The 24,120-nt window shown below is 37.6% G+C and overlaps 1 protein-coding gene and 1 pseudogene across 1 annotated transcript; both read left to right on the forward strand.

Moving 5' to 3' along the window:
- Positions 1 to 300: 300 nt before the first annotated feature.
- On the forward strand, positions 301 to 7,990 carry LOC119989637 (stomatal closure-related actin-binding protein 2-like). Its single transcript, XM_038835288.1, has 13 exons — positions 301 to 566; positions 1,656 to 1,958; positions 2,199 to 2,327; positions 2,586 to 2,678; positions 3,275 to 3,421; positions 3,932 to 4,000; positions 4,212 to 4,295; positions 5,263 to 5,443; positions 6,064 to 6,180; positions 6,380 to 6,438; positions 6,791 to 6,925; positions 7,378 to 7,527; positions 7,743 to 7,990. The coding sequence occupies exons 2-13, from the start codon at positions 1,674 to 1,676 to the stop codon at positions 7,773 to 7,775; spliced, it is 1,482 nt and encodes a 493-aa protein (XP_038691216.1). The 5' UTR covers positions 301 to 566; positions 1,656 to 1,673; the 3' UTR covers positions 7,776 to 7,990.
- A 2,367-nt stretch (positions 7,991 to 10,357) lies between these two features.
- Positions 10,358 to 22,842, forward strand: LOC119991127 (annotated as a pseudogene).
- The last annotated feature ends 1,278 nt before the right edge of the window (positions 22,843 to 24,120 follow it).

The raw sequence follows: 24,120 nt of genomic DNA on the forward strand, positions 1-24,120 counted from the left end.
AATTAATGTCAAAATCTCCCGAATTCATATGATTTGTTTCCATTGAGATTCACCAACTAAGTTATCACTAAGTGATTTCAACCAAATACATGTTGAATACTAACTTATTTGATTAGATGATTAACCTCTATTAAGTTTCCCAACATTTGTTTTTTTCCAAAACTAGATTTGACAATGGCAATTGCGTAGATAAGCGCATGGAGCCATGGACATGGCAGTGTTGTAATTTTACTATTTAGCCGGACACTTTTAACAGAAATTACAATGATGGCTGATGCAGAGAGACCAAGTGACCAACCCAAGTATTGGAGAGAGAGAGATTTCATTTGTTGAAGAAGAGGAGACACCGAGACAGAGTGAAGTCAGGGACAAAAGGCCATTCTTTTGCTTTTTTCCTTGTCTTCCTTTTAAAAAAGCAAAACCCAGAAACCATTACTCAGATTCTTCTTCTTATTCTCCTCATTTCACATCCTCTCTGTACTTTCTTCCATCTTATACATTTGCTGTCCTCAAGTTGCTGGAGGAATCTTTGAGCATGCAGCAGTGTTAGCAGAGCTAAATAATCTGTGAGTTTTAGTTATTTTTTTGCACATTTTTTGGTTGCACTGTTTTTTACTTCTGGGTTTTCTGATTTTAGGATTGATTTGGATGGCCTTTGTTTAGGCTTTGATCATGAGTAGTTGGGTTTTGTCTCTATCAATGTATTTAATTTTATGTGTTAAAAATTTGGGAGGAGAGGTGCTTCTTGTTTATTTTTCTTTCTTAGTGAGATTACTGCAGATTGATGAATTTATTGTCTGTGGAGAAGTTTGGCATTGTGGGTTGCTATTACTGGAAACTAGTTAAGAGATATGTATATGATGACTTTCATATATTCACTTTGATGTTATACGTTTGTTTCTTGTAATTAGAAGGGGCATTTAATTTAATCTTTCATCTTCTCTTTTCTATTTCTTCTTCAATATCTTGAAATACTTACTAGTGATTCAGGATGATTTTGAATTGGTAAAAATTGAGATGGAATTTTTGGCTGGAAAATTTTATTACATTAAAAGATCATTTGGGGACGGGACTCAAAATCTTGCAATTTTAGTGAAATTTTTTTCCCTGATAATTTGCTTTGATGAGTGAGATCACATCTGTACTTTTGTGGACAAGAGCATGTTTTCATTTTATCTGCAAATGCATCTTAAAGAACACCTATTGCCCTATTTTTCCATTGCTTTCTTTAGGCACTGACGAGTTAAACCCGTAAGTGTTGTTCATTACCGTTTACTTTTTGTTAAATCTTTGCTTTCTCTCATCCTTTCTTCCCATGTTGTCAACATAGCTTTTTTTAAAAAAAATAAATTTAATGATGGCTTGTAAGTTTAATCTGCCATGGATGACCAGTTAAATAATGGGGATTCATGGAATGAGGGTTCTAGTGCAACCTCTCAAGGAAAATGGTACACATATGTGGAATATGTGATGATGCATTATTTGTCAAATTTCTACAAGTATCTGGTCATGTAGGTTATGGTAATTGATGGAAATAGAAACTTCATTGTATCTGCGGATGTTGAATTTCTATTTTCATGAAGTATAACACAGGTGATTGATGGTTATTTTGTTAGATGTCCACTGACTGAGGATGTTTTTCTTATGATGAACAGAGAATCTACTTTAAACCAATGACGAAGATAAGTCCTGAATTTGAAGAAAATATGCATGCAGAAGTATTTCTTCCTGTATCAGCTGACGTGAGCTTTGCCTCTAACCACTTCCCAAAATATAAATTAGGCCCCGATAATCAAATTTTGGATGAGCCTAAGGAGGACAACAAGGGTCCATCCCTAAAGGAGGTCGTTGAACAGGAAACTTCCCAGCTGTCAGAGCAGCACAAGCGTCTCTCAGTTCGTGATCTTGCCAGTAAATTTGACAAGAACCTGTCTGCGGCTGCTAAGTTAGCTGATGAGGTTTCTAGACTATCCATTTTATCTTATATGAATTTTATCATTTGAGTTTCTATCTATACAAATTATATGGATGCTCTAACAATGAATGGTTGAAGTAGAGGTGGTCATGTCTGCAATTCATGGTTCAATATTCCATTTTTGTAATTTTGTCCATTTAGTGTTCTTTTTCCCTATAAATTTAAATAGAATTGACTTGAGCTGACCAGATCACCCAATATTTACTACCTTCATTGAATTCAGGCAAAGCTTAAAGAAGTTGCCTCTTTGGAAGGGCATGTTATTTTAAAGAAGCTGAGAGATGCATTAGAATCTTTAAGAGGCCGTATGGCAGGACGAAACAGGGAGGATGTTGAGAAAGCTATCTCTATGGTCAGTTGTTGTTCCTTTCCCTCCTTTTTCTTTTCTATTCTCTGCGAGCATGCTTGTAAGCTGTCCTGTGTGTCATTTAATTTGAATACCCATCATAATTTTTGGGACCTGCTATTCATTTGACAACAGTTTCATGTATTACAATTTCAAAAAGATATATTTCCCTGTAATGATGTTCACATACCAGCACTTATTTAATTTCATGGCTATCCCATGATTGCATTTCAATTAACACAGTTAATTCCATCTTACTTTCAGGTGGAAGCTCTAGCAGTTAAGCTGACTCAAAAAGAAGGAGAACTAATTCAAGAGAAGTTTGAAGTGAAAAAGCTAGCAAACTTTCTCAAACAGGTAATTTCATGACATTTTAATATTCCCCAAGGCTTTTCCAGACAAATGGTTTTTCTTTCCATCTCATGATAAGCTCAAGGGTTTTGAATTATTGGAAAGCCTAGTTTTGATTGGAAACTATGGCAAAGGAGAATCCATGTGGTGGATTCTCCCTACTCTTTTTTTAGTGATTCACATGGATAATCCTCAAATAATTGGTAATAGGTCTTCTTTGGTGACAATGATATTTCAAGATATACTTTGGTAAGTAGGATGTTTGCAATGACCAGTTCAGAGTCCACAAAACTTTACAAGGAGACACATCATAGGTGTGCTTCATGCTTATGTGCCATGTGCTGCATGATTGTTTGGTACCTAGGGCTGGTGCTGTTGGCCCTCGAACTCTTTGAAGCGCCCAGAAATATTATTTTGTGTGGTTAATATTCAATTCTGGGTCCTTGTTGGCTAAATTTTCGAGGCATTTTAACTGAATTAAATTCCATAATCATGTCTCGCTCTTTAATCTATGTCAATGACTTGCTTTTAGTACCATATTTTATGTGAATTATTATGATATTGTTCTTTCTCATTGAGTTATATTAAATATTTTTATCCAGGCATCTGAAGATGCTAAAAAGTTGATTAACCAAGAAAAATCCTTTGCTTGTGCTGAAATTGAAAGTGCTAGAGGAGTGGTGCAGAAGTTTGGCGAGGCTTTTGAAGAAGAAGAAAGAGTTTCTGCAAATTCCAAAAACGAGGCTCCTGTGAGTTCCTAATTTATATTTTGTTATTTTAATCTATTCAGGTGACTAATTTTATCATCCAGAATTATCCATCCTTCAGAATTGAACAGACCAAGGTGGTAGATATTGTGTACTGTCATTATGCATTATGTACTGAAAACAATCTTTGGGAGGAATATGTCCTTGTTTTACGTCTGGCTTGGAGACTGACCTGAACACGACTCAGTTTCTAAGATGCTTTTATCATGAAAAATGTGAGCAGAGAATCCAATCACAATCTTAGGGCAGACAGGCAAAAAGATGCTGGACTAAAAATTTTCTAGTCAAATTCTTGTTTTTAACCTTCAATTATCACATATCGTCAGATTTTTAACTAGTTAGTCTAAACTAAGTTATCCTTCCACAGACTCGATGAAACTGACATAGGACAGATTAGGAGGCATTTCTGCTTTCGCCCATTTTCGTCTTTCAAAACCTGACATTGACTAAGAAAATTTGGATTCCATTTTCCTTTGATATTCCCTATTTCAGGTTGTTCAGGAACTAATTGAGGAGGTTCAGGAGGGTAGAAGGATTAAATTGATGCATCAGCCAACGAAGGTGAACCGACGCTTTTTCTGCAGTTTTGCTATTGCACATAGGTTATGAATAGTTCTTGCTTATATCCAAACGTACGACTACCGGTGTATTAACCTGCTCAAGGCTTGTGGTTTAATTATTTTATAGATGTTTTGTGCAAGGGTATTTGGTTTTGCTTATTTTCTTGTGGCTAATGGTTTTTCTGATTATAGCAAATACATTATTCGTGCAGGTGATGGACATGGAACATGAACTTCACGCTTTAAGAACTCAGATTCGGGAGAAATCTATTTTTTCCGTTAAGCTTCAGAAAGAGGTTTGTAAACCATTTCTTCTTGTCTTCTCTTTTTCCCTACATCTTCACATTGATTTTTTGATTGCCTTATTATGTTAAATATGGTGCATCTTTGTTTCCTTTCCTTTTCTTTTTCCTTAAAGAAAAATCTAAACTGGAAGGAAATATACTTCCTTTATATGAATGCTATCCTGAAATTGTTAATGTTAGTTACATGAACTGTACCGCCTTAGAATCTTTTTCTCTTTTGTTGAGATTACTATGTATTGAATTGTAATTTACCAGTTCAGCTTGTGACTTTTTGTCTTGGCGCTTTAGTAACTATAGTTTACAATAGACTGTGGCCTTTAATTCATTTCAAGATGCAAAAATGGCGATGTCGTTAATTGATAGAAAACAGTGACAGCTGTACTTGATAGAGGATAAGCGCAACTAACATAAAAGTTCTATGCTCAGGCATAGCGACATTAAGTGCTAAAACTTTAGGGCAGTGAAATGAGTAAAGGTTTCTTCTGGCAGTTTCAGTCAACTCTAAAACATTTTATCCATTTAGATGAAATCATCACATGCTAATCAGCTACTTTCCTTTAGGATTATTAATTTTGATCATCCTGTAGAAACGCGATGTCCTAGGATAAGATAATGATATTGAAAATGATCATATAAAAATCTATCTTAATCTGGAAACAGCCAACGAATATATCATGGTAAAAAAGGAAACTAAAGGTTTGGCAACTCTAATGGTTCGTCTTTGACACCAGAAGCTGTGGGTAGTTGCCTGAGTCTCTTTATCTTAATGTTTCTGCAGCCTGATCCTTGCTTTATTCATTTCCTTGTCTGTTTATGCTGAGAACTTTGTTTGTAACTAAGTTCTGATGCTTGTTCGTAGATCAGTTAATTACCCATTAGATATTAGAATATCAATGCCGGAAACTTGTTTTTGATTTCTCTTTCTTATTGATGCCCGCCCAACCTTTTTTTGGTCCAGCTTGCAATAAGTAAGAGAGACGAGGAAAACAAATCCAGGTTATATATGCTAGATGGTTCTGAAACACTAGGTTCATGTCTTCGACTACGGCCTTGCTCAGATAGAGCTCCACTGCTTTCAAAGTGTTCATTTCAGTGGTATCGCATATCATCTGAAGGCAGCCAAAAGGAAGCTATTTCAGGTGCTCATTAATATCTTATTGTAGTATAGTAACATAAATTTTAGTTGATGCAGATCGGAGAAGATACTGTCTTGTTTAACATATTAAGCTTATAGATATAGTTCTAATGTTCCCTCTCTCTTCTCGGCAATTTTATTGTAGCATGTTGATAAAATGAGCTAGTAACTTAGTAAGATGACAATTTTGAGATGAATTATTAAAGTGATTGCATTTAAAGAACAAAATCAAATTATGAAAGTTATAAGTCAGGGGCTATATGGGTGGGCCGAGGCTATAGGGAAATATATGCGCAAGAGCTCCAAAACATTGGCCATGCTATGGCCTTGTCCCAGCCGGGCGATGCCCACAATCAGTTCCAGTTGCTTGTGATTGTAGCTTAGGGATTTCAGACCCAATACTATTGCAATGATAAAGCAGTACGATAGAATGGCTAGTTTTTGCATGTCATATGGCTAGATGTTTATATGTAATATCCGAGTTTGTATATCACACATGCAAATTAGTGGCAGCAATTGATGTATTTAGCTGAGTTCCTTATAACTGCCATTTCTTTCGTTTCCGTTTTTTATTTAACAACTAAATTTAGGCTTCACACGTTTCACTTTTCTTTATCTTAACAGGTGCCAACAAATCAGCTTATGCTCCCGAACCCTTTGATGTGGGACGTATGTTACAAGCTGAGATCATCTCGAATGGTCAAAAAGTAACTGTGACGACTGCTGGCCCCATTGATCCCGGTTTGTATTGTTAATGTGCATCTGATTTCTTGAATGTTGGTATTGATGTGTGGTATTTTATCATTTATATTTTGCCATCATCAGTTAATAGAAAAGCATTGATTTTATTTCCAGAATAATGATAATAATCGTGAACTGAGGCGTAAAAAATTTTAAAAAAAAGAAGAAAGCCTCAATAGTCATTGTGCTATATTTGCAGCTGCAGGCTTGGGAAGCTATGTGGAGACACTGTTGCGGAAGTCTAACTCTGAATTTAATGTATGGAAACTTACATTCTTCTTTCCATTGCTTATTGCGTCTTTGTGATGAAAATTATTGTGTTGAAGTATATTTGATCATTTATGGAACAAGAAACAAAAATGGGATTATAAACATTCTGCTTTATAACCATTTTGGGAAAAAGAAACTATAGATAGAGAATTCGTCGTTATATATTTTATGGGTTTCCCATTTAAAGTATTCATGTTCTATAAGGTTTAAGAAAAGAACAAGGGCCGGGAACTGATTGCACAATTGCACTTGCCAAACGTGATATATCCATTAGTGTTTCTCGCAGTTTTTAATTTACTTTCACTGGTGGACTTCTAATTGGAGTTTATTCATTTTGTAGGTAGTTATCTCCCAAGTGAATGGACAAGATCATCCTTCACATTCTGTTCACGTATTTAGTGCGGGGAAAATGAGGATAAAGCTCTGTAGAGGGTGGATCACAAAAGCTAGAGAAATTTATTCCATGTCAATGCAGGTGTGTTCCTCAGCTATAGTAATTGATTTTACTTACAAGATCAGTGTAACCTTAAACATATTGGAAAATAACAATGGGCGCTTTGGACATCGAACCGTTCCCAGCATGATCTAAATGATTGAATTTGCTGAGGAACTTTTGACGGAGTTTGCTCCCTTAGAAATTGTTTGAAGTAATAGTAGTTATTTTGGCTTATTTCTCGGTAGACATAGGCCCTTTCATGTTTCATTTAATTAAAGAAAAGGGGAGAAACAAAGTAAACAGACATGAAAGTAATTTCTCAGTACAATAGAGGTTAGAAAGTGGAATTGTTTACTGGACCACTTGTAGTTTATGAAGAAGTGTAGTTAACTAATTATATACATATTCCAGCTAAAATAGATAATGGAATTAGGAATGCAGTACTTTTCAGGACGGAAATTTCTAACCCGGCTACTCTTTCCTATTTCTAGTTATGTGGAGTTAGAGTGGACTGCAATGCTGCAGCCAAGAAACTGTTTTGGCAAGCAAGGAAAGGGCTATCGTATGTTTTAACATTTGATTCAGAGCGCGAAAGGAATGCAGCAATAATTGTTGCAAGGAAATATGCTCAGGATTTCAATGTGAGACCACTTTTCCCTTCTTTGAATTTGCTTTAGCGTTTTTATGCCAAATGCCCCGTAGAACATAATGCCGAATCCTTGGAATCATTCTGCTTTCTTTCTACCTATACCCTTACCACCATTAAAGAAGAAAGTTTCTAACAATGTAGTTGAAGCATTGTAGAATAATTTTGGACTGCAATTCTCCTTTGAATCATTCTGCTTTCTTTTGACAGGTGGTGCTTGCTGGACCAGATGATCAAGTATAGAAGATAACTGAAACTGACCAAGTTTTTCTGATCGTGGCGAATGATATGATTTGTATGAGTGTATGCATGGTGTGATGATTTTCTAATATCTTAGGTCTCCACTAATATGTGTTTTTTTTCTGTGTTAGGCATAGTTTTTGTTTGCCTAATCGGTCTGTTGTAACAAGTTGATGAAATTTTAATGGATTGGTTCTTTTGTGGCTGATTTTGTAATATATAAGCGTTTCTATTATATATATAAATTTTCTTTATATAGTCTACAAGAAAGAAAAATACTATTTTATAATAATTCGTAAAAATATATATGACAAAATTTCCTAAATTCAAAATTAGTTATTTTATTTGTTTCGCGTACTAAACACGCGAAACTTGGCGCTATTGAACTTTCCCTATGAACATCGCGCCAACGGTAACATCGCCTCGCGTTCCCTTTATCAGTCTCGCTAATTTGATCCTTGCTTGGTTGCGATTGCCGCGCTGCGAAGATTTTGCAGATCGCTTCGTGTCAACGCGGTCTTGGCCCTTTCTTTGTCAACATGGCGACGCAAGACAGATTCCATACACCGCCGGCGATGCAAGACGGATGCCATCCCGTTGGCTCCAAATCCCCTCCCGTTCTTCGTCGTCCTTGGCGGCGCCAGATCGATGGAGATCTTTTTATCTCCGGGCAGGGATACCCTCCCGTTGGTCGATCTTTTTATAACAGTTCTAAGGTGAGCCCCTCCTCTTCCAGCCATTGATTCTGTCTGCGAGCCTGTTGGAGGGTTCTAATGCGAATGAGATGATGATTTCTATTCTTCTCCCTTTGATTCTCCCATATTATTACTCGTGTGAATTTGATTTAGGGTTTCATGCAGTAGACTTATATTTTGTTTAATTTTGTGTAGATGGAGAAGATAGTGTATTTTGTTGCTGATTTGGTATGATGCATTATGACTCTATAATGTTCTACCCATCAATGGTTCATGGTTGCTGCCTCTGCGGTTTATGCGGCTCGCTGAACTCTGGATAAGACTCTCCATCTTGAACTGAGACTCTGAAGCTTCTTCATACAGGATTTTCAGAACCACAGCTTGTGGGTTGCAGCACGAAGCTGTTGGCACTCTTTCACTCAAAGGCTGCTGAAAGTAAGCTTCAAATTGTTTATAGAAAGTACTCCCTCAGCAAAACTCCCACCAGCCAAATCTCTACTACTGGGTTCTGCTGGCAATCAATTATAGTTTGTGATTTTTTTAAGAATATTTGGTTTTGTGGTATGTGATAGCTAGTCACTATTCTTTGTGATACTCAGTCGAGAAGATAACAGAGATGTTGTTATTCATTCTTTCCTTCTTCATCTTATTTTAGGTCACTAAGCTGATTGGGATGCACTTAATGCGTATAATAAGTATAATTCTTGTTGATGGATGGTGAAGATTTTGAGGCACAAGAGATAAGGACGAGAGCTAGTGAGTTTGGTGAGAAGAAAAAGAAAGCAATTGAAGAACAATGTTAATCCGAGATATCATGCAACAGACAAATCAACAGGACTCAAGCTGAGAAACAGGGGACTTTTATCACATTTACCGCTTGCTTTCATGATCACCAGGAGAGTGATTTTGAAATACAAGTCTTCTTGGTGGTTCGTGGATGGATGGATATGACTTGAAAACGTAAATCGTTGTTGCTCGCAGTTTGTGAATAGTAATTTTATCATTCCTCTAAAATCTCACTTCTTCTCCCTTTTCAAATCAGTTGAAGGGTTTTGTCTGTTCCCTTGTCCGACTGTTCAGTGTTTATTTGTCGGAGATACAACAGCGTCGTTCCAGTAATGGAAACATTGACGGCGACATTCTTTTTCCGCCATTAAAATGGATAATAACTAAGTCGTCGGAATTAACTATTATCAAAGTAAGTTTTCAGAATTAATTATTTATCGCCAAAGTAAATTTCAAGAATTAACCATTGCCAAAACAAAATTTTGTAATTGCCCCTTCTACCCTCCTTCTACCCTATGTAAAAGAAAAAACCCCCTAAACCCTCTCCCGTCAGTCGTCGTCTCTACCTTGTTTTCTCTTCTCAGCTTCATCAACGGAAGAAAGAAAACGAAAACCTCTCACATCCTTTTCCGGAGCTTCAACACGTCCTCCCAACCGTAGCAATTCAAGGCTTCAGCCGGCGGAGGGTACTTAGGGACAATAATTTTGGTCTCTGAAAGCACAGCATTCCGACTAAAACACCCTTCGAAAGGTTGTGCCGTGTAGCTTCAAGGTATTGCTACTTACTCTCTCCTAGTTGCGGTCTTTTCGTTTTGTATTGGGTTTTCTTTATTCGTCATCTGTAGCTGTAGGCAGAGGGTTGGTTTGATCTGCTGGTGTTTGATAGAATGCCTGTGAAGGTTTATTTTGATTTTTTATTTCTCTAACAAATTTTGGATGTCGTTTCTTGCTTTTTGTGCTATTATCTCTCGCTCTCTGTGTGTTTGGGTGCACTTCTATGTATAGTATCTACCGTGGAAATTTGGTTTTCATTTTTGGTATGATAGTTTGTGTTCTTGTTCACAGTTTGTGACAACTTAAATAGTTTCACGCCCTCTTTCAGAAATGCCTTCAAAGACAAAGAAGCACTCGAAGGCGTAGTCAAGGCTGTCGAATTCTGACCACACTGCATCTCCCCAAACACAGTCCTCAACACCTCATGATGTAGAAGTCAGTGAAGAAGATCTCACATGCTGTCTTCGAGAAGCTTCAAGCAAATACCCTTCTCTTATTGGAGAATCTGCGTTTATAGGTGAAGTGACTGATGTTGAGGTGAAGCCTCAATCCAGAGGCTGCCAAATTTGGCTTTCAGAATCTTCTATGGTTGCTTATTCCCTTGCTTCAGGTTCTCTTGTATCGGTAATTGACAATCTTTTTCTAGCATGCTCTGTTACTAATGATATATAGATATATTCATTTCAAGGGGTTGTGTGTCAGAGTCTATAGGATTAAATTTATGGAGCCACTTTCTGACCATTGCAAGAGAGAGATGTGGACTTTGACGTGAGATGGGTGTCAAAGGAATCCAAGAATTAATTTCAACAAACACATCATAAGATTTGTTACTTCTTTTTTTTTCCTGAAGCAATGCGTTATATATTAATCTTGTTTATTTGGAATATTTTTGGTGGTTTCATAAATTATATTAAAGCATAATTACTAAAAATTAAATTAAATTGAATCATAATGCATAGCATATGTTTTCTATATCACCTCGAAGTTATAAAATATAGGAGTTGCATGAGAAGCTAAAGCATTTGTTCTTTATAAAGAAATCTAGAATTTGTAAAACTTGCTAATTGGTCCACCAGGTAAAGGAATGCTGCTGCATAGGATTTATGTTCCAAAGGACAAACTATCCGAATAACTACTTCTCTAGATTCTTGTTTTGTTATTAAACTTATTTCATTTTGCCAAATCCATTAGTCACCCACCTAACTGGAACACATTTTTTGACGGAAAAGAAATTATTGAACACAAGTTCAAGAGGACAAAACACTTCATAATGCTCCCTTTTGTGTTTTGTTTCTCTTGAGGATGGTTCTGTCTTTTGTTTGCTGATAATTTTCTTAGGTTCACATTTTTATGTTGTTGGTGTCTGCCAAAGTGACGCATCATTGCGACTGTTTTGGCAGGTGTCACTTGCTTCTTTACGGGACAGAATTTCGAAGAGCTTCCCTCTCAGCTCAGTATTTGATGAATATGATAGAAGAACTGATTCTTCAGATGTTACAGCTGGAGATGTTGGAAATTATTTTGCTCTCGCTACAGTATTTCCTTCTCGAAAGGTTTGAATGCTGATCTTTGCTATCTAATGCCTGATTTTATTGTTTTTCTCTTTGATATGAGAAACAATGAGGTCAGCCGTGGATAGATGGCCTCTATATCTTCTGTTTGAACCATTCAAATCCATGTCGTGAGTTCGACTTGCCTAGTATGTTTACTGCTTGTATCATCTGAGATACCAACAAAATGAAGGAGAATAGTGTCACAACGACTTTCTATCGTATTAGGCATGAGCTGCCTAAAATATTCCACTGTTCCCCTATATTTTGGGTTTGGAACTTCTAATATGGCTGTTATTGTTATGATGTTATCGATAGCCTACCCACAGGACTTTCAAATCACAGGTCTCCTCATGAAATCTTACATGGCGCTAAATGAAAAACATAATCTAAAGTAGAAGTGAAAGCAACACATGTTGGTGTAGAATTCACAATAGTATGCTTAAACATCGTCGTGAAGACTTGAGCTAGTTTGGTGGTGCTTGTGCTTATTGAAACTGCTTAAAGAAACATTTTATAAAAGCCTATTCCGATGCAAGAAGCCATCAATTTTGCTTATATTTTTTAGTTTGTTCTTCTTAAGAGTCAAGGAATCCTTTGTGGGGAGGTTTTCCCTTTTAGTTAGGTATTTTTTTTAAAGTCATTACATTTGTCTACGTTAGTCAAGTTTAGGACTCCTAATGTTTCCTTAAACTAATTGTTGTAAACCTCTATTTAAAGGCTTGCTTGCCTCATAAATAATGGAAGAGAGTTTTTATGCAACGAAGCAATAAGAGATATTCCTTACATGTTCAATGAGAGATTGATAAAATGTTCGGTGAAATGTTGAGAGGGGAATGTGAGTTTATCCGACTCTACCTGAGAGATTCAGGAGAAGTTCAAGAATTATGTTCCAATTTCAGACCTAGTAATTGAGAATTTTAGCCCCAGGGTTTCTTGAATTGGGGCTGATTTGGGGGTTAGGGTTTTTGGATTTCTCAATCCTAGGTAAAATCTACATCATAATCCATGAAGAGTTTGGCATTATTTACTTTTAGGTGCTTTTCTCGTTCTTGGGGAAATGGTGTTTGGTAAAGTCTTTCTTGAAGGAGCTTAGTTAAAGTTAGCCCTAGTGTTGGACCTCATTGTTGTGCACATGTTGGGCCGTCGAATTGCCCAGCCCACACGTGAGGGGAGTGTTAGAATATGTATAAATAAAGTGAAATGCCCTAACCCAAACTTGTTGGGGCGAATGACAAAATAACTAATCTTAACACTTTTAAAAGCTTTTAGAGTTTTGCTTTTAAAAGCTAGATTCTGCTTCTTGTTTTGTTACTTATTTTATTGTTTGTGGCATGCTTTTTCTAATATTTGTATAATATGCTTTTAGAAGATCATCCGGACTCCACTTACGATAATCGCAAATAATGCAAAACTAGGCCTTAGTCAGTGATAATTATTCTACAAGTGCGTAATTAGAGTGTTCCTATTTTCTTACTTTGTCTCTTTCAACTTGCCATTGAGTTAAAGAGTCGCTCTGAATTGATTTGCACACTAGAAGTATTGTTGCAAGAAGCCTTCAGAGTTGTGATTCCACAATAAAAACCTTTGCGCAAGACTCCCGTAGTGGTTGGGGACGGACAAGATCTACGACCCACGCATAAATATGTGGATAGGTTGTTTCCAAGAATTGAAGCTATGATTCCACAATATATATGGAATTTATGGGATGTTATGAGTAAAGTTGACCTGATTTTGCATCTTTAAAAAGGCTTTGCATTTTTGGGTTTCTGGACTGCTTTACTATTTGTTTGCATGTTTATCTCTAGTGCATTATTTCCCTTAAGCTGTAGTCTACAAGTTGACTCATTTTCCCCCTTGTTTTTCCATTTGTTTTCAGATGTTGAAGAATGGAGTACGATTATCATCAAATCTTTCGAGCACTATGGGTTATCCTTCTTTGGGCAGAATTATTTTTGTTCATTCAGTACAAAGCCAGTTTCTTACTCATCACGTAAATGGAAGTGATAAAACACATACACCTTTAGTCAGTCGTCCTTTATTGCATAACTATGAGGAATTGCATTTAAGGCTTGTAAATTTGAAAACTAGTGTAGAAACAAATAGAAATATGCTGTTTACAAAGGACTTTTCTGCTGGGAAATCTCATGGTCGTTTCGAAAATAGGACTCTTTCATCCCCTAAGACGCCATTGCATAAGTCTAAATTTAACTCTCTGACTTCCGGTCATTTTGATTCCCCAATGTCTGAAGAACCAGTTTCTAGTGTGCCCAGTCGAATAAGTTCTTCCATTGGTTCAGTTAATTTCACTGACTTATTAAAGGATGAGAGTACTAAGAAAACTCTGCAGACGTGTGCTAATTCATGGTTGTGTACTCGAAGTTTACTTTATGGAAATCTTGTAGCCATCCCAATTCTCTCAGAGCTTTGCTTTTTCTATGTGACACGTGGTTATAAGCTGCCATCAGATGGTTCTAATCAAGACCCAGTGAACCAAAGAAGTTTTGACTTGCATCCTACAGCTTCAGATTTTGTTGATTATATGCATGATGCTTATGTTGTAAGCCATGAGACGAAAGTACACTTATATTTACCATTGGGGTCGAGAACTGAATCACCAGAAAAGAGAGGTTTGCCTGGTCTGCAACTTGAGTTTGAGGATGCAAAAGCAAGTATGGTAAGCAATATTTCTAAATTGGGTGGTCTATCTAAAGAGTATGCAGTTTTGACAGATATAATAATCTCATCATCTGTGAAGGCGACTTTGGCAAGGTATTTCATATCTTCTTGTTAATTTATCTAAATGGGCAGTCTTGACTCTTTTCAATGATGTTGTGCTCTAGCATGTTTTATGATAAAATTGTGATTATACTGACATAAAATGACATCTATAAGTTGAGGACAATAGATTGACTGAAATATGTAGCCATATTGAGCGGTGTAAACTAGTATTACGAAAGCGATGATTTCATGTGATATCGGAACTCTTATTCAGGAATGTTGAGAGCTACTCACACGCTTTTTCGACTTCATATTGGCTTCCTTTACTATGCCAATGTTAGGCACTTGTCCCACATCGCCCAGATGTGGGAGTGAAGTCCTGTTTATAAGGGGAAAGGAGGGCCTTTCCCTAGTAGCCAAGGTTTTCATGAAGGTAGGGCCACGGGCCCGGGCCTGATTGGGCCTTGGTTACAGCCGGCCCACACGGTGGGAGTCCGGTTGGGCCTTGGTTGTTAGGAGATCCTTATCAATTGGTATCGAAGCCACCCAGCTGGACGGCTGTGGGCTTGTGTCCTAGCCCCCTTGTCCCTGGAGGGCCGGGGCGGGGCTGCGTTCACGGAAGGGGCGACCTGTGATCCGGGTAGGGCCACGGGCCTGGGCCTGGTGCCACAGAGTGGGCCAACGTGGGCGTTGGCCTTGTAAGAGCGAGGGAATGTTAGGCACTTGTCCCACATCGCCCAGATGTGGGAGTGGAGTCCTGTTTATAAGGGGAAAGGAGGGCCTTTCCCTAGTAGCCAAGGTTTTCATGAAGGTAGGGCCACGGGCCCGGGCCTGATTGGGCCTTGGTTACAGCCGGCCCACACGGTGGGAGTCCGGTTGGGCCTTGGTTGTTAGGAGATCCTTATCAGCCAACCAATTAATGCGGTTCAGTTAAATCTGTCAAACGTGTATATACTACATAGATAGAAACACCGAGGTTTATCCAAGTCATATACAAGCATGAGTGGCATTTAGACGTAAGCAACTGGAAGACATTCAATCTCCTTATATAAATATTTTGGTTTACAACATTGTGAATCTTATGTTCTTGGAGTTTCCCAATCAATACTTTTTCAAAGTTTTCCTCAAGATTTTGTGCTAATTTTCATATCAGCAAGCGAAAAAAATCAGAGTAAGCACATCGGTAGTCCATTATATCAAATGAAATCATTGAACATAGACGCTTGTAATGCTTCCTTTAAAAGGATGTGCATTTCTTTGATTTATTTGGGAAGTTGCAGTGCCAATTGTTCTTTTGTAAAGATGTATTATGTATATATTAGTTGATTCATATATACGTATGTGATATGTATGTAACCTCTCTCCTTGGTTCTCCTTTTCTCTATTCTTTTTGTTACATTTTGCTTTTGGGTAATTGTACTTGTAACTTGTATTGTGAATATGTTATGTTTGTTTAAATCCTATTTGCATATATCAATCTTGGTTATCTGTTCAGCTGTTTTTCATTTTTCTCTTTTATCACATTTACATGCTGTTCATCAGGTTGGTGTTAGATTATTAGAAACAGTATAAGTAAGTTCTAGAAAATGTGGTTGATTTTCCCTTATTTTGTGGAGTATCCTGCATCCCTCCTAAGTTTCTAGTGAAATCCTGTAGACCAGAATTAGCCAACTTTCTGGTTCATTAACTGGTCCATTTTTCAATTTAATGAAACCAATTATTATCTTCTGGGAGCCATGGGAACTCACAAAAACACTAGGTGGAGAAGTATTTTTTCTTTGCTTTGGTTCATTTACTCTTGGTCCATTCATTAAGTGTGTTTGTATTTATGTCATTGAATTTTATGCCCTGATGCTATAATTTCCCTTAGTTGCGTGCATTTGGTATTGTTCCATATATTGAACGTTAATATCGTCTTCTAGTCTTAGTCTACGAACTACATAGGGAGTGCTTCTTCATGGCCCACCTGGAACTGGAAAAACGTCTTTGGCTCGACTATGTGCCCATGATGCCGGTGTCAGACTTTTCCCTGTGAACGGACCTGAAATTGTTAGTCAGTATCATGGAGAGAGTGAGCAAGCTTTGCACGAAGTTTTTGAGTCAGCTAGCCAAGCTGTACCTGCGGTGGTTAGATTTATTCTCTTTGAGAGACTCAATTTTCCTCATCATATTTTCCGCTTCATATAGTACAACTGTTGAATTTTGTGTCTCTATAGTATTTTTTTACTATTCTTTATCAAGGGTAGGGGAAGGGGACTCTGGGATCTGCTGTAAAGTCAGAGGTCTTGGGTGTAAATCCCCCTGGTGCAACTTGGATTTTACTGATACTAGTTACTTGCGGCTGATTGCTTTGCTAGCATCTGTAGTTTAATCTGCAAGGTGGGTCCAATGAGGCCGAAGCTTGGAGAGGTTCCATGTCCAAAAAAAAAACCACCAAACATGAACGTAACATAGTGGAGGCATTCAACTGAACTTCTGGAGTACTCATTAATACCATGTGACATAATGGAGTGTTTACCATAGATCTCGTTGATTCCATTCTTCATTTTTTCGGCATGCAAGCATTTATTCTGGTATTTCATGCAGAGTATTATGCTTAATGATTCGCTAACTGAATTCGACTTGATGAATAGCTTTTCTGAGTTTCAATGAACATTCCAAAAGAAAAGGGGAAAAAGTTCAAGGTTTTAGGCTGATCTTTAACACTGGCACACAGGTTAAATTGAGGTAGGATAGTTTAGAACCTGTCCTTTTGCGAACGCACTCAGGGCAATCTGTTATTTTGTGAAAAATATGTCTCATATGGCATATACATAGTTGAATGTAATATGTTTATGAGAGTTGGTGGAGGCGTCAAGTCAACAAGTTGATGGATCAATTACATGGCATATTGTGTCGCCATTTAAGTCCTTATTGTAGTACTTAGATAGTTTTCGTACAGTTCAATTTGGATTAGAAGGCTTCATATTTGCAATGGTAGAATTTATTTGTACATTTCTAGGCATAGAGGGTTTTGGTTATAATTTTTATGCTCTCAGAATCAATTTTAGGAATTTCAAGTAGTAATGCAACAGTGGGAGTTAATACTCTCATTGATTGCTTGAGTTTTCAATATTAAATTAGACCCGTGTTGAAGGTTTTGTCTAGAGCTAGTCAGGAAGTGTCGTGACCCAGCCTAATGTTTGATCGTTCTTTTTTTAGAACAGAAAATTTTTATTAGAGCCCCAAGCAGGTGCAAAAGAATTACGAAGAGGTTAAGTTTGAGGGATCAAGAAAATTATTTCAGGGAGTGGAACTCCAAAGCTTAATGAAATGCTCCATCTTGGAAAGAAATTGGCACGTTTACTTGTGATAATATTTTATTTTTGGGAACATGTTTCTGTCCAGTGGAATGTATTACTTGTACAATTTTTGTTTTTATTTTTTAAGGAGTACTTGTGGTATTTGAAACTTTAGAGAGGCTGCTATAAACCAGTGAATCCCAATTTATTTCTCTATCTATAATGTACTTATTTGTTCATTTCTTTGAAACCCAAACATAGAGGTAGTGGTCAGAATTCATTGCCTGCTTCTCAGAGACTTCCCCCAAGGATTCTGCTATTACTTTCACATGGTAACTTTTCATTTACAGGTTTTCATTGATGAGTTGGATGCCATTGCACCATCTAGGAAAGATGGAGGTGAAGAGCTATCTCAGAGAATGGTTGCTACCTTGTTGAATTTGATGGATGGAGTTAGTAGAAATGATGGCGTTCTTGTAATTGCTGCTACCAACAGACCAGATAGCATTGAGCCTGCTCTCAGACGGCCTGGAAGACTTGATAGAGAGATTGAAATTGGTAATTCTGCAATATCTTCCATTGTTACATTTCTCTTATTGTAATTTCATGGTCTGGTTTTTCTTTTCAAACTAAAGAATAAAACTGCTGGACATTTGCATTATAAGCCCTGTATGACACTCCTTTGGCTTGGAGAGGACATTTAGTCCATGCGGCCCTGAATTGAGGTTTGAATACTTTTGACCCACATATCATCACTCACAACCAGATTTTGTTGCAAACAGGGAAATCTTACCCCACTTGCATTCATCTAATTGGGTAGAACACTACTCTGTGGTCATTCTGTGACAGACAAACATGTAATCCAGTGGTAGAGTTGCAGGGGTGTAATCTAGAGGTCAAAAGTTCAATTCCTGAAAACCGTCTCTTCACATATCATGTGGGGGTAAGGTTTTCATACATTCTGCTTGTCCCCGACTCTGCCCACTGTGGGAGAGCCTTATGCAAGAGAGTTGTTTACCTTTACCTAGCTCAAGCCTCTTACTGAATTAGCATGGCAAAGCAACTCCCACACCTTGCAATACCAGATTTCAGCCCTTCCCTTCGTTGTTTGTGTTCCAGGTTGGTTCCAAAGACAAGAGTTAGAACACATAATCAAACAAAGGGCAGATGGGCCCTCCCATCCTGCTATGATGTGCTGTCAACTCTGTTCGAGAACATTTTCATTAAGATTGGACTTTGCGGATCCACAGAGTGTGACGGCTATGAGAACATAATGAAACCCATGCATTACCTACTTTCCCCATATTTGTTCCCTTAACGGAATTAGATATTCAAAGATGGGATGGAATTCATAGTTTTTCCGTCAGAAAAAAATGATACCCTATGCTCTCCTTTTATCTGAAAAAAGCTCATAAGGTGCTGTTTGATGTGTCTTTTTCTTCAAAATATCCTGGAGAGACCGTTGAATCAATTAAAAATCTATTTGGCATCCTATATCTGTTGAAGTGTTATACTGTTATCAACAAAAATAGGTTCCATGAAGTTCAACTCTGTTTAATATAGAGAGTTTAAAATATACATCATAATATCCATGTAAACTTGATTTGATGTAAGTGCATTAAGCATGTGCTCGTTTGTGGTACTGTAAAGTAACGGAAAGGTATTACCACTAATCTTTCTGTAGTCCATTCAAGCGTTTCGAAACCTTAAATGCTGAGAGCTTCTCACCTTTTGCCATGACTTCATTTCCTTTAATTCACACATGCAGGTGTTCCTTCCCCTACACAACGGTTGGATATACTGCAGACCCTTCTCTCAGCAATGCCAAACTCGCTATCAGATAATCAAGTTCAACAACTGGCTATGGCAACACATGGTTTTGTGGGAGCTGATCTGGCCGCTCTCTGTAATGAGGCGGCCCTGGTTTGTCTTAGGCGTTATGCAAAATTAAACAGATATTGTGATAGTTTAAGTGGGATGTCTATTTCTCATGAAGGCTTTTCTGAGGTTACAGTGGATGGATCTAATTGCTCAAAAGATATAACCGATGTCTTGATGGACACTGCAGATTCTTCTTCTTCGCAAGTCTTACATTTGCCTGTTTCTAATGAGAATTCACCATCTTTCTGCATGAGGGAAACGACCTCAGAAGTTACACCTCACATTCAGACTGGCAGTAGTGTTAGTTCCAAAGGGATTTCTTTCGGGGAAGAAGATGTGTTGAGACTAGCTTTTGAAGATTTTGAAAAGGCCAAGTTGAAAGTGAGGCCTAGTGCCATGCGAGAGGTATTATTTTGACATCTGAATTGTTTAGAAGATCATTTTTGGGTTAATCTAGATCATGGAACCAGGGTCCACTATCTTCTTATCAGCCAGATTTCATTCAAGGCCTAATGGCTTTTGTAATATTTTTCTAAGTGTATGATGAGCTGTGGGTCAGGTAAGGGGCTAGCAGTAAGGGCCAAGTGATCTTTTTAATAGGGATATGTTATAAGCTGAATTAACTTGGAATCCAAACATTCTCATGAGGAAACATAGCACTTCTGGTACTTTTACCTTTTCTAGTTTATCGGCCACTGCCAACTGAGTGGTTGCCAGAAGTGGTTTGGATGTACTTTAATTTTCTTATTCAATCTCTGTCCCCCACTTTTTTAAATCTCTTTCCACTGCCGACTTAGTGACTTAAATATGCTCAATGTTGGAATTTCTTTTGCCACTCTAGAATGATTTTCATGTTAGCCTATATAAGTATGCTAGAGTATTGTTTGGTCAAATGTATGATAGTATGGGGTCTGTTATTCCTTCTGTAGGTTATTCTGGAGGTTCCAAAAGTTAACTGGGAAGATGTTGGTGGCCAAAGGGAGGTCAAAGCTCAACTGATGGAAGCAGTGGAATGGCCACAAAAACATCAGGATGCATTCAAGCGAATCGGTACCCGTCCACCAACAGGAATTCTGATGTTTGGTCCTCCTGGATGTAGTAAAACCCTCATGGCACGCGCAGCAGCCTCTGAAGCAGGTCTGAATTTCCTTGCAGTCAAGGGTCCAGAGCTTTTCAGCAAATGGGTTGGAGAGTCCGAAAAGGCTGTGAGGTCCTTATTTGCAAGGGCCAGGGCAAATGCCCCATCAATTATATTCTTCGATGAAATTGATGGCCTCGCTGTCATTCGTGGAAAGGAAAGTGATGGGGTTTCCGTTTCGGATAGGGTTATGAGTCAACTTCTTGTTGAATTGGATGGTTAGTAATTAAGCTTTACATCACATCCCAATGTCCCTTCTCATGGAAATTTCTTTTCTCTGTTTGAATTTAATGCAAAATAATAAGAAATTATAATTCTCACTAGGACTTGAAGAATATGATTTTTTATTTTAGAAATAATATCCTACGAATGTTTCTAGATCATTTAACCAGGAAACATATCTCAATCTTGTATATTTGTGATTAGACCATGCATCTTTTCTTCTATGATCGTTGACTTGAATATATGGACTTTAGGGTTGCATCAAAGAGTCGATGTTACAGTTATTGCTGCTACAAATCGGCCAGATAAGATTGATCCTGCCCTGCTGAGACCAGGTTTTGCCAACCTCTATCTGTCTTTGGCTCTCTTTTTGTCGTTTCCACACATGGACATGTAGATATGCACTCAAGATCACACTCTTTCTTCTTTCTTCAAGTTTGTAATGCTGATTGCATTAAAGAATTGTGCAGGACGCTTTGATCGATTACTATATGTGGGACCTCCAAATGACGCTGACCGCGAAGACGTGTTTTGCATCCATTTGCGCAAAATTCCATGTAGTTCTGATATCAGCATGAAAGAGCTAGCTTCTCTTAGAGATGGTTACACAGGCGCGGATATAGCATTAATATGCCGGGAAGCAGCCATCGCAGCCATTGAGGTTGTTTGTTCCCAGATCTCATGTCACTTCCTATGATTTCCTTTGATTTTTGAGTAACTTATCTTTACACAATCAGGAGAGCATTGACGCTTCAGAAGTAACGATGCAACATCTGAAGGCTGCAATTAGACAAGTGGAACCATCGGAGCTTCGTTCCTATGAAGAGCTATCAGTTAAATTCCAAAGACTTGTTCGCTCTAGCGCTAGAGGAGATGCCTTAAAAAACAACCAATTCTCTAGTAGATCCAACAACAAGCTCTCTATAAGGTAAATATTTCTTCTGCACTTTTTCTTCACGATTGTCGTTATTTTGATGGGTGTGCTAGGACTGAAACAAGTTAGTGGACCCAGTTCGTCAACCATTCAGTTTCTTCTGCACTTTATCTTGTGCCTTCTCATCTCATTCTATTTCTTTTTTAATAGAAAAATTCTATTGAGGCACCAAGTCGGTTTTAACTTTTAACCAGAGCTTCATTTATTTCTGTTACTCTTGTCTGGCAGGTCTTGGGTAAAATCTGCCATCTGTTCTTATATGGCCTCTTGGGTTTGAAGCCTACTTCAAGTGGGTAGTGACCATTCTACTACAAGAAGTTAGTAGGTGTCTTTCACAACTCAGGCAGCAGAATGTAAACTAGCCCCTCTTTAATGGAGAGAGTTTCTACTTGCAGGTGCCTTGGAAGGATATTCAAATGAGAATATCCATATATCACCATTTTTTACACCGGTGAGGCAGTGTTCTTGTGAAGGTAAGTCTCCTTTCTAAAGGGTTTGACCTCTTACTTCAAGCAAACGATCCGATCTTGAAGCTCCAATGGTATTTTGATGCACAAATAGGCTGTCAGTTTGGGCTAGCATATTATCAGAACTGATTTCAAAATGAAGTGCAGAGTGTCCCAGTTGGATTTAAATTTTAGTATCTGGGATCCAACATCTGGGCCATTGTGGGGTAAGAAACCTTTTTTCATCTCTCTTATCCATTGAAAGAAAATTGGCTCTTTTTTTTTACTGACAGATCCTATGTATCCGTCAGCTCCTCAATTGTTTGACAGTTGTAGTTTTTGGCATTTTTGCTATACAAGCAAGAACAAGATACCTTGTGTGCCAGCTGTAACAGTATCTATCTGACTGGATTAGATGATTGCTGATACGACTCTGACGTGTCTTCGCTAGGGCCACCGCCATGTCTCTGGAGCTGGATATGTAATCCCCATTTTCTAGGTTTTAAGTACTGGACATGGATTTGAATATTTCTGAGTTATGGATATCTTATGTTTGTAGATATACATATATGCCCCATTTTTCAGATGTACAGATACTAGTGTCGGAGTCTTTCGGATGGAAAGGGACTTCCACTTCCTTTCCTTTCAACAGGGTTGAGGTTTGATGAGCCCATCTTGATATTTTTTTTATTCTCTCCTTGCTACCCACACGTTCTCACCAATTGAGATCCTTAAATGATTGGCTTTTGAAACCTCAAAGTTGGTGTAATAATCAAATAGATTTCATTAACCCAATTGCCAAACATGATTGCCAACTAATTGTTAAAATTAAATTATAATAAAAATGTTATAGTAAACTCAAACTAACTACAACATGAAACAAAGAATCCATATGATTTGCCAAAACTATATGGGGGGTCAAGCTCAAACACGTGGGAATCACATGATAGAGCCAAGTCATAATCAATTAAAGATTGATACCCTGGTAGCTAGCTGGTCACAAATTCATAAGAGTGTACAAGAAGATATAATATATATGCCTCCAATAATTGTGTGAGTTTTCTTTGGCTAAAAATAGCAACACAAGAACTGGTGTTTTTTGATCCCAACAAGCAAAACCCATGTGGACAAAAAAAACTTTGTCTAGGCATTTTGTTTTCAACTTGTTTAGAAAGATACTTTTACCCTTTGTGAGTTTTGAAATTCATGTGTTGTCCTCTTGTAAGTCATGGTGTAAGTTGTAAGGCAGTACATATCAACAAATGGGGAACAATCTTTAGTGGAAAAGTCAATCCTTTCCTAATTACCATATCTAATATAAACCAATCAAGGTACATACACCAAAAGTACTTTGGGGGGCTTCAACTTATTCCCCCTAAAAGGACAAAAGAAACTCATCCCCACTAGACATAGTGTTTGGAAAATAAGTATATACATTGTGTTAAAAATAAAATGTCCCACAGTATTTGTGGGTAATCCTAACTCTACTCACATCTAAGATATCGTCCGCTTTGAATTTATCGATTCTTGTGGATTTATCGGGTCCGCACGACTTTGTTTTTCCCTAAGTCGTCTCACTTAATGTTACTTGGACTCAAAAGGGAAAAAAGGCTCTAGAATACAAGAGTGGATCTTGATCTTATAACATTCGTAACATTATGATTGGCCTTTCGCAAAAGGAGTTAGAAAGTCGAGAGAAAACAAAATGATTTATAAGTCAAACACTTATTTGTAGATGACATTTTTAAGGATAAAACCAGACAATCCCTCCTATAAATTGTTTGGATTCAATTTTATTAATATTGCCAAACGTTGATAGTCCCAAATGTCGTAAATCGCTTTAGCGTTCCAAAAATAAGCTAGCAAATGGAGTCTATTCCATGAATAATTTTGTTACCAAATGAAGTAATAACGAAAAAT

The sequence above is a fragment of the Tripterygium wilfordii genome, chromosome 3 (genome assembly GCF_013401445.1).
Source record: "Tripterygium wilfordii isolate XIE 37 chromosome 3, ASM1340144v1, whole genome shotgun sequence".
In the NCBI taxonomy this organism is placed as follows: Eukaryota; Viridiplantae; Streptophyta; class Magnoliopsida; order Celastrales; family Celastraceae; genus Tripterygium; species Tripterygium wilfordii.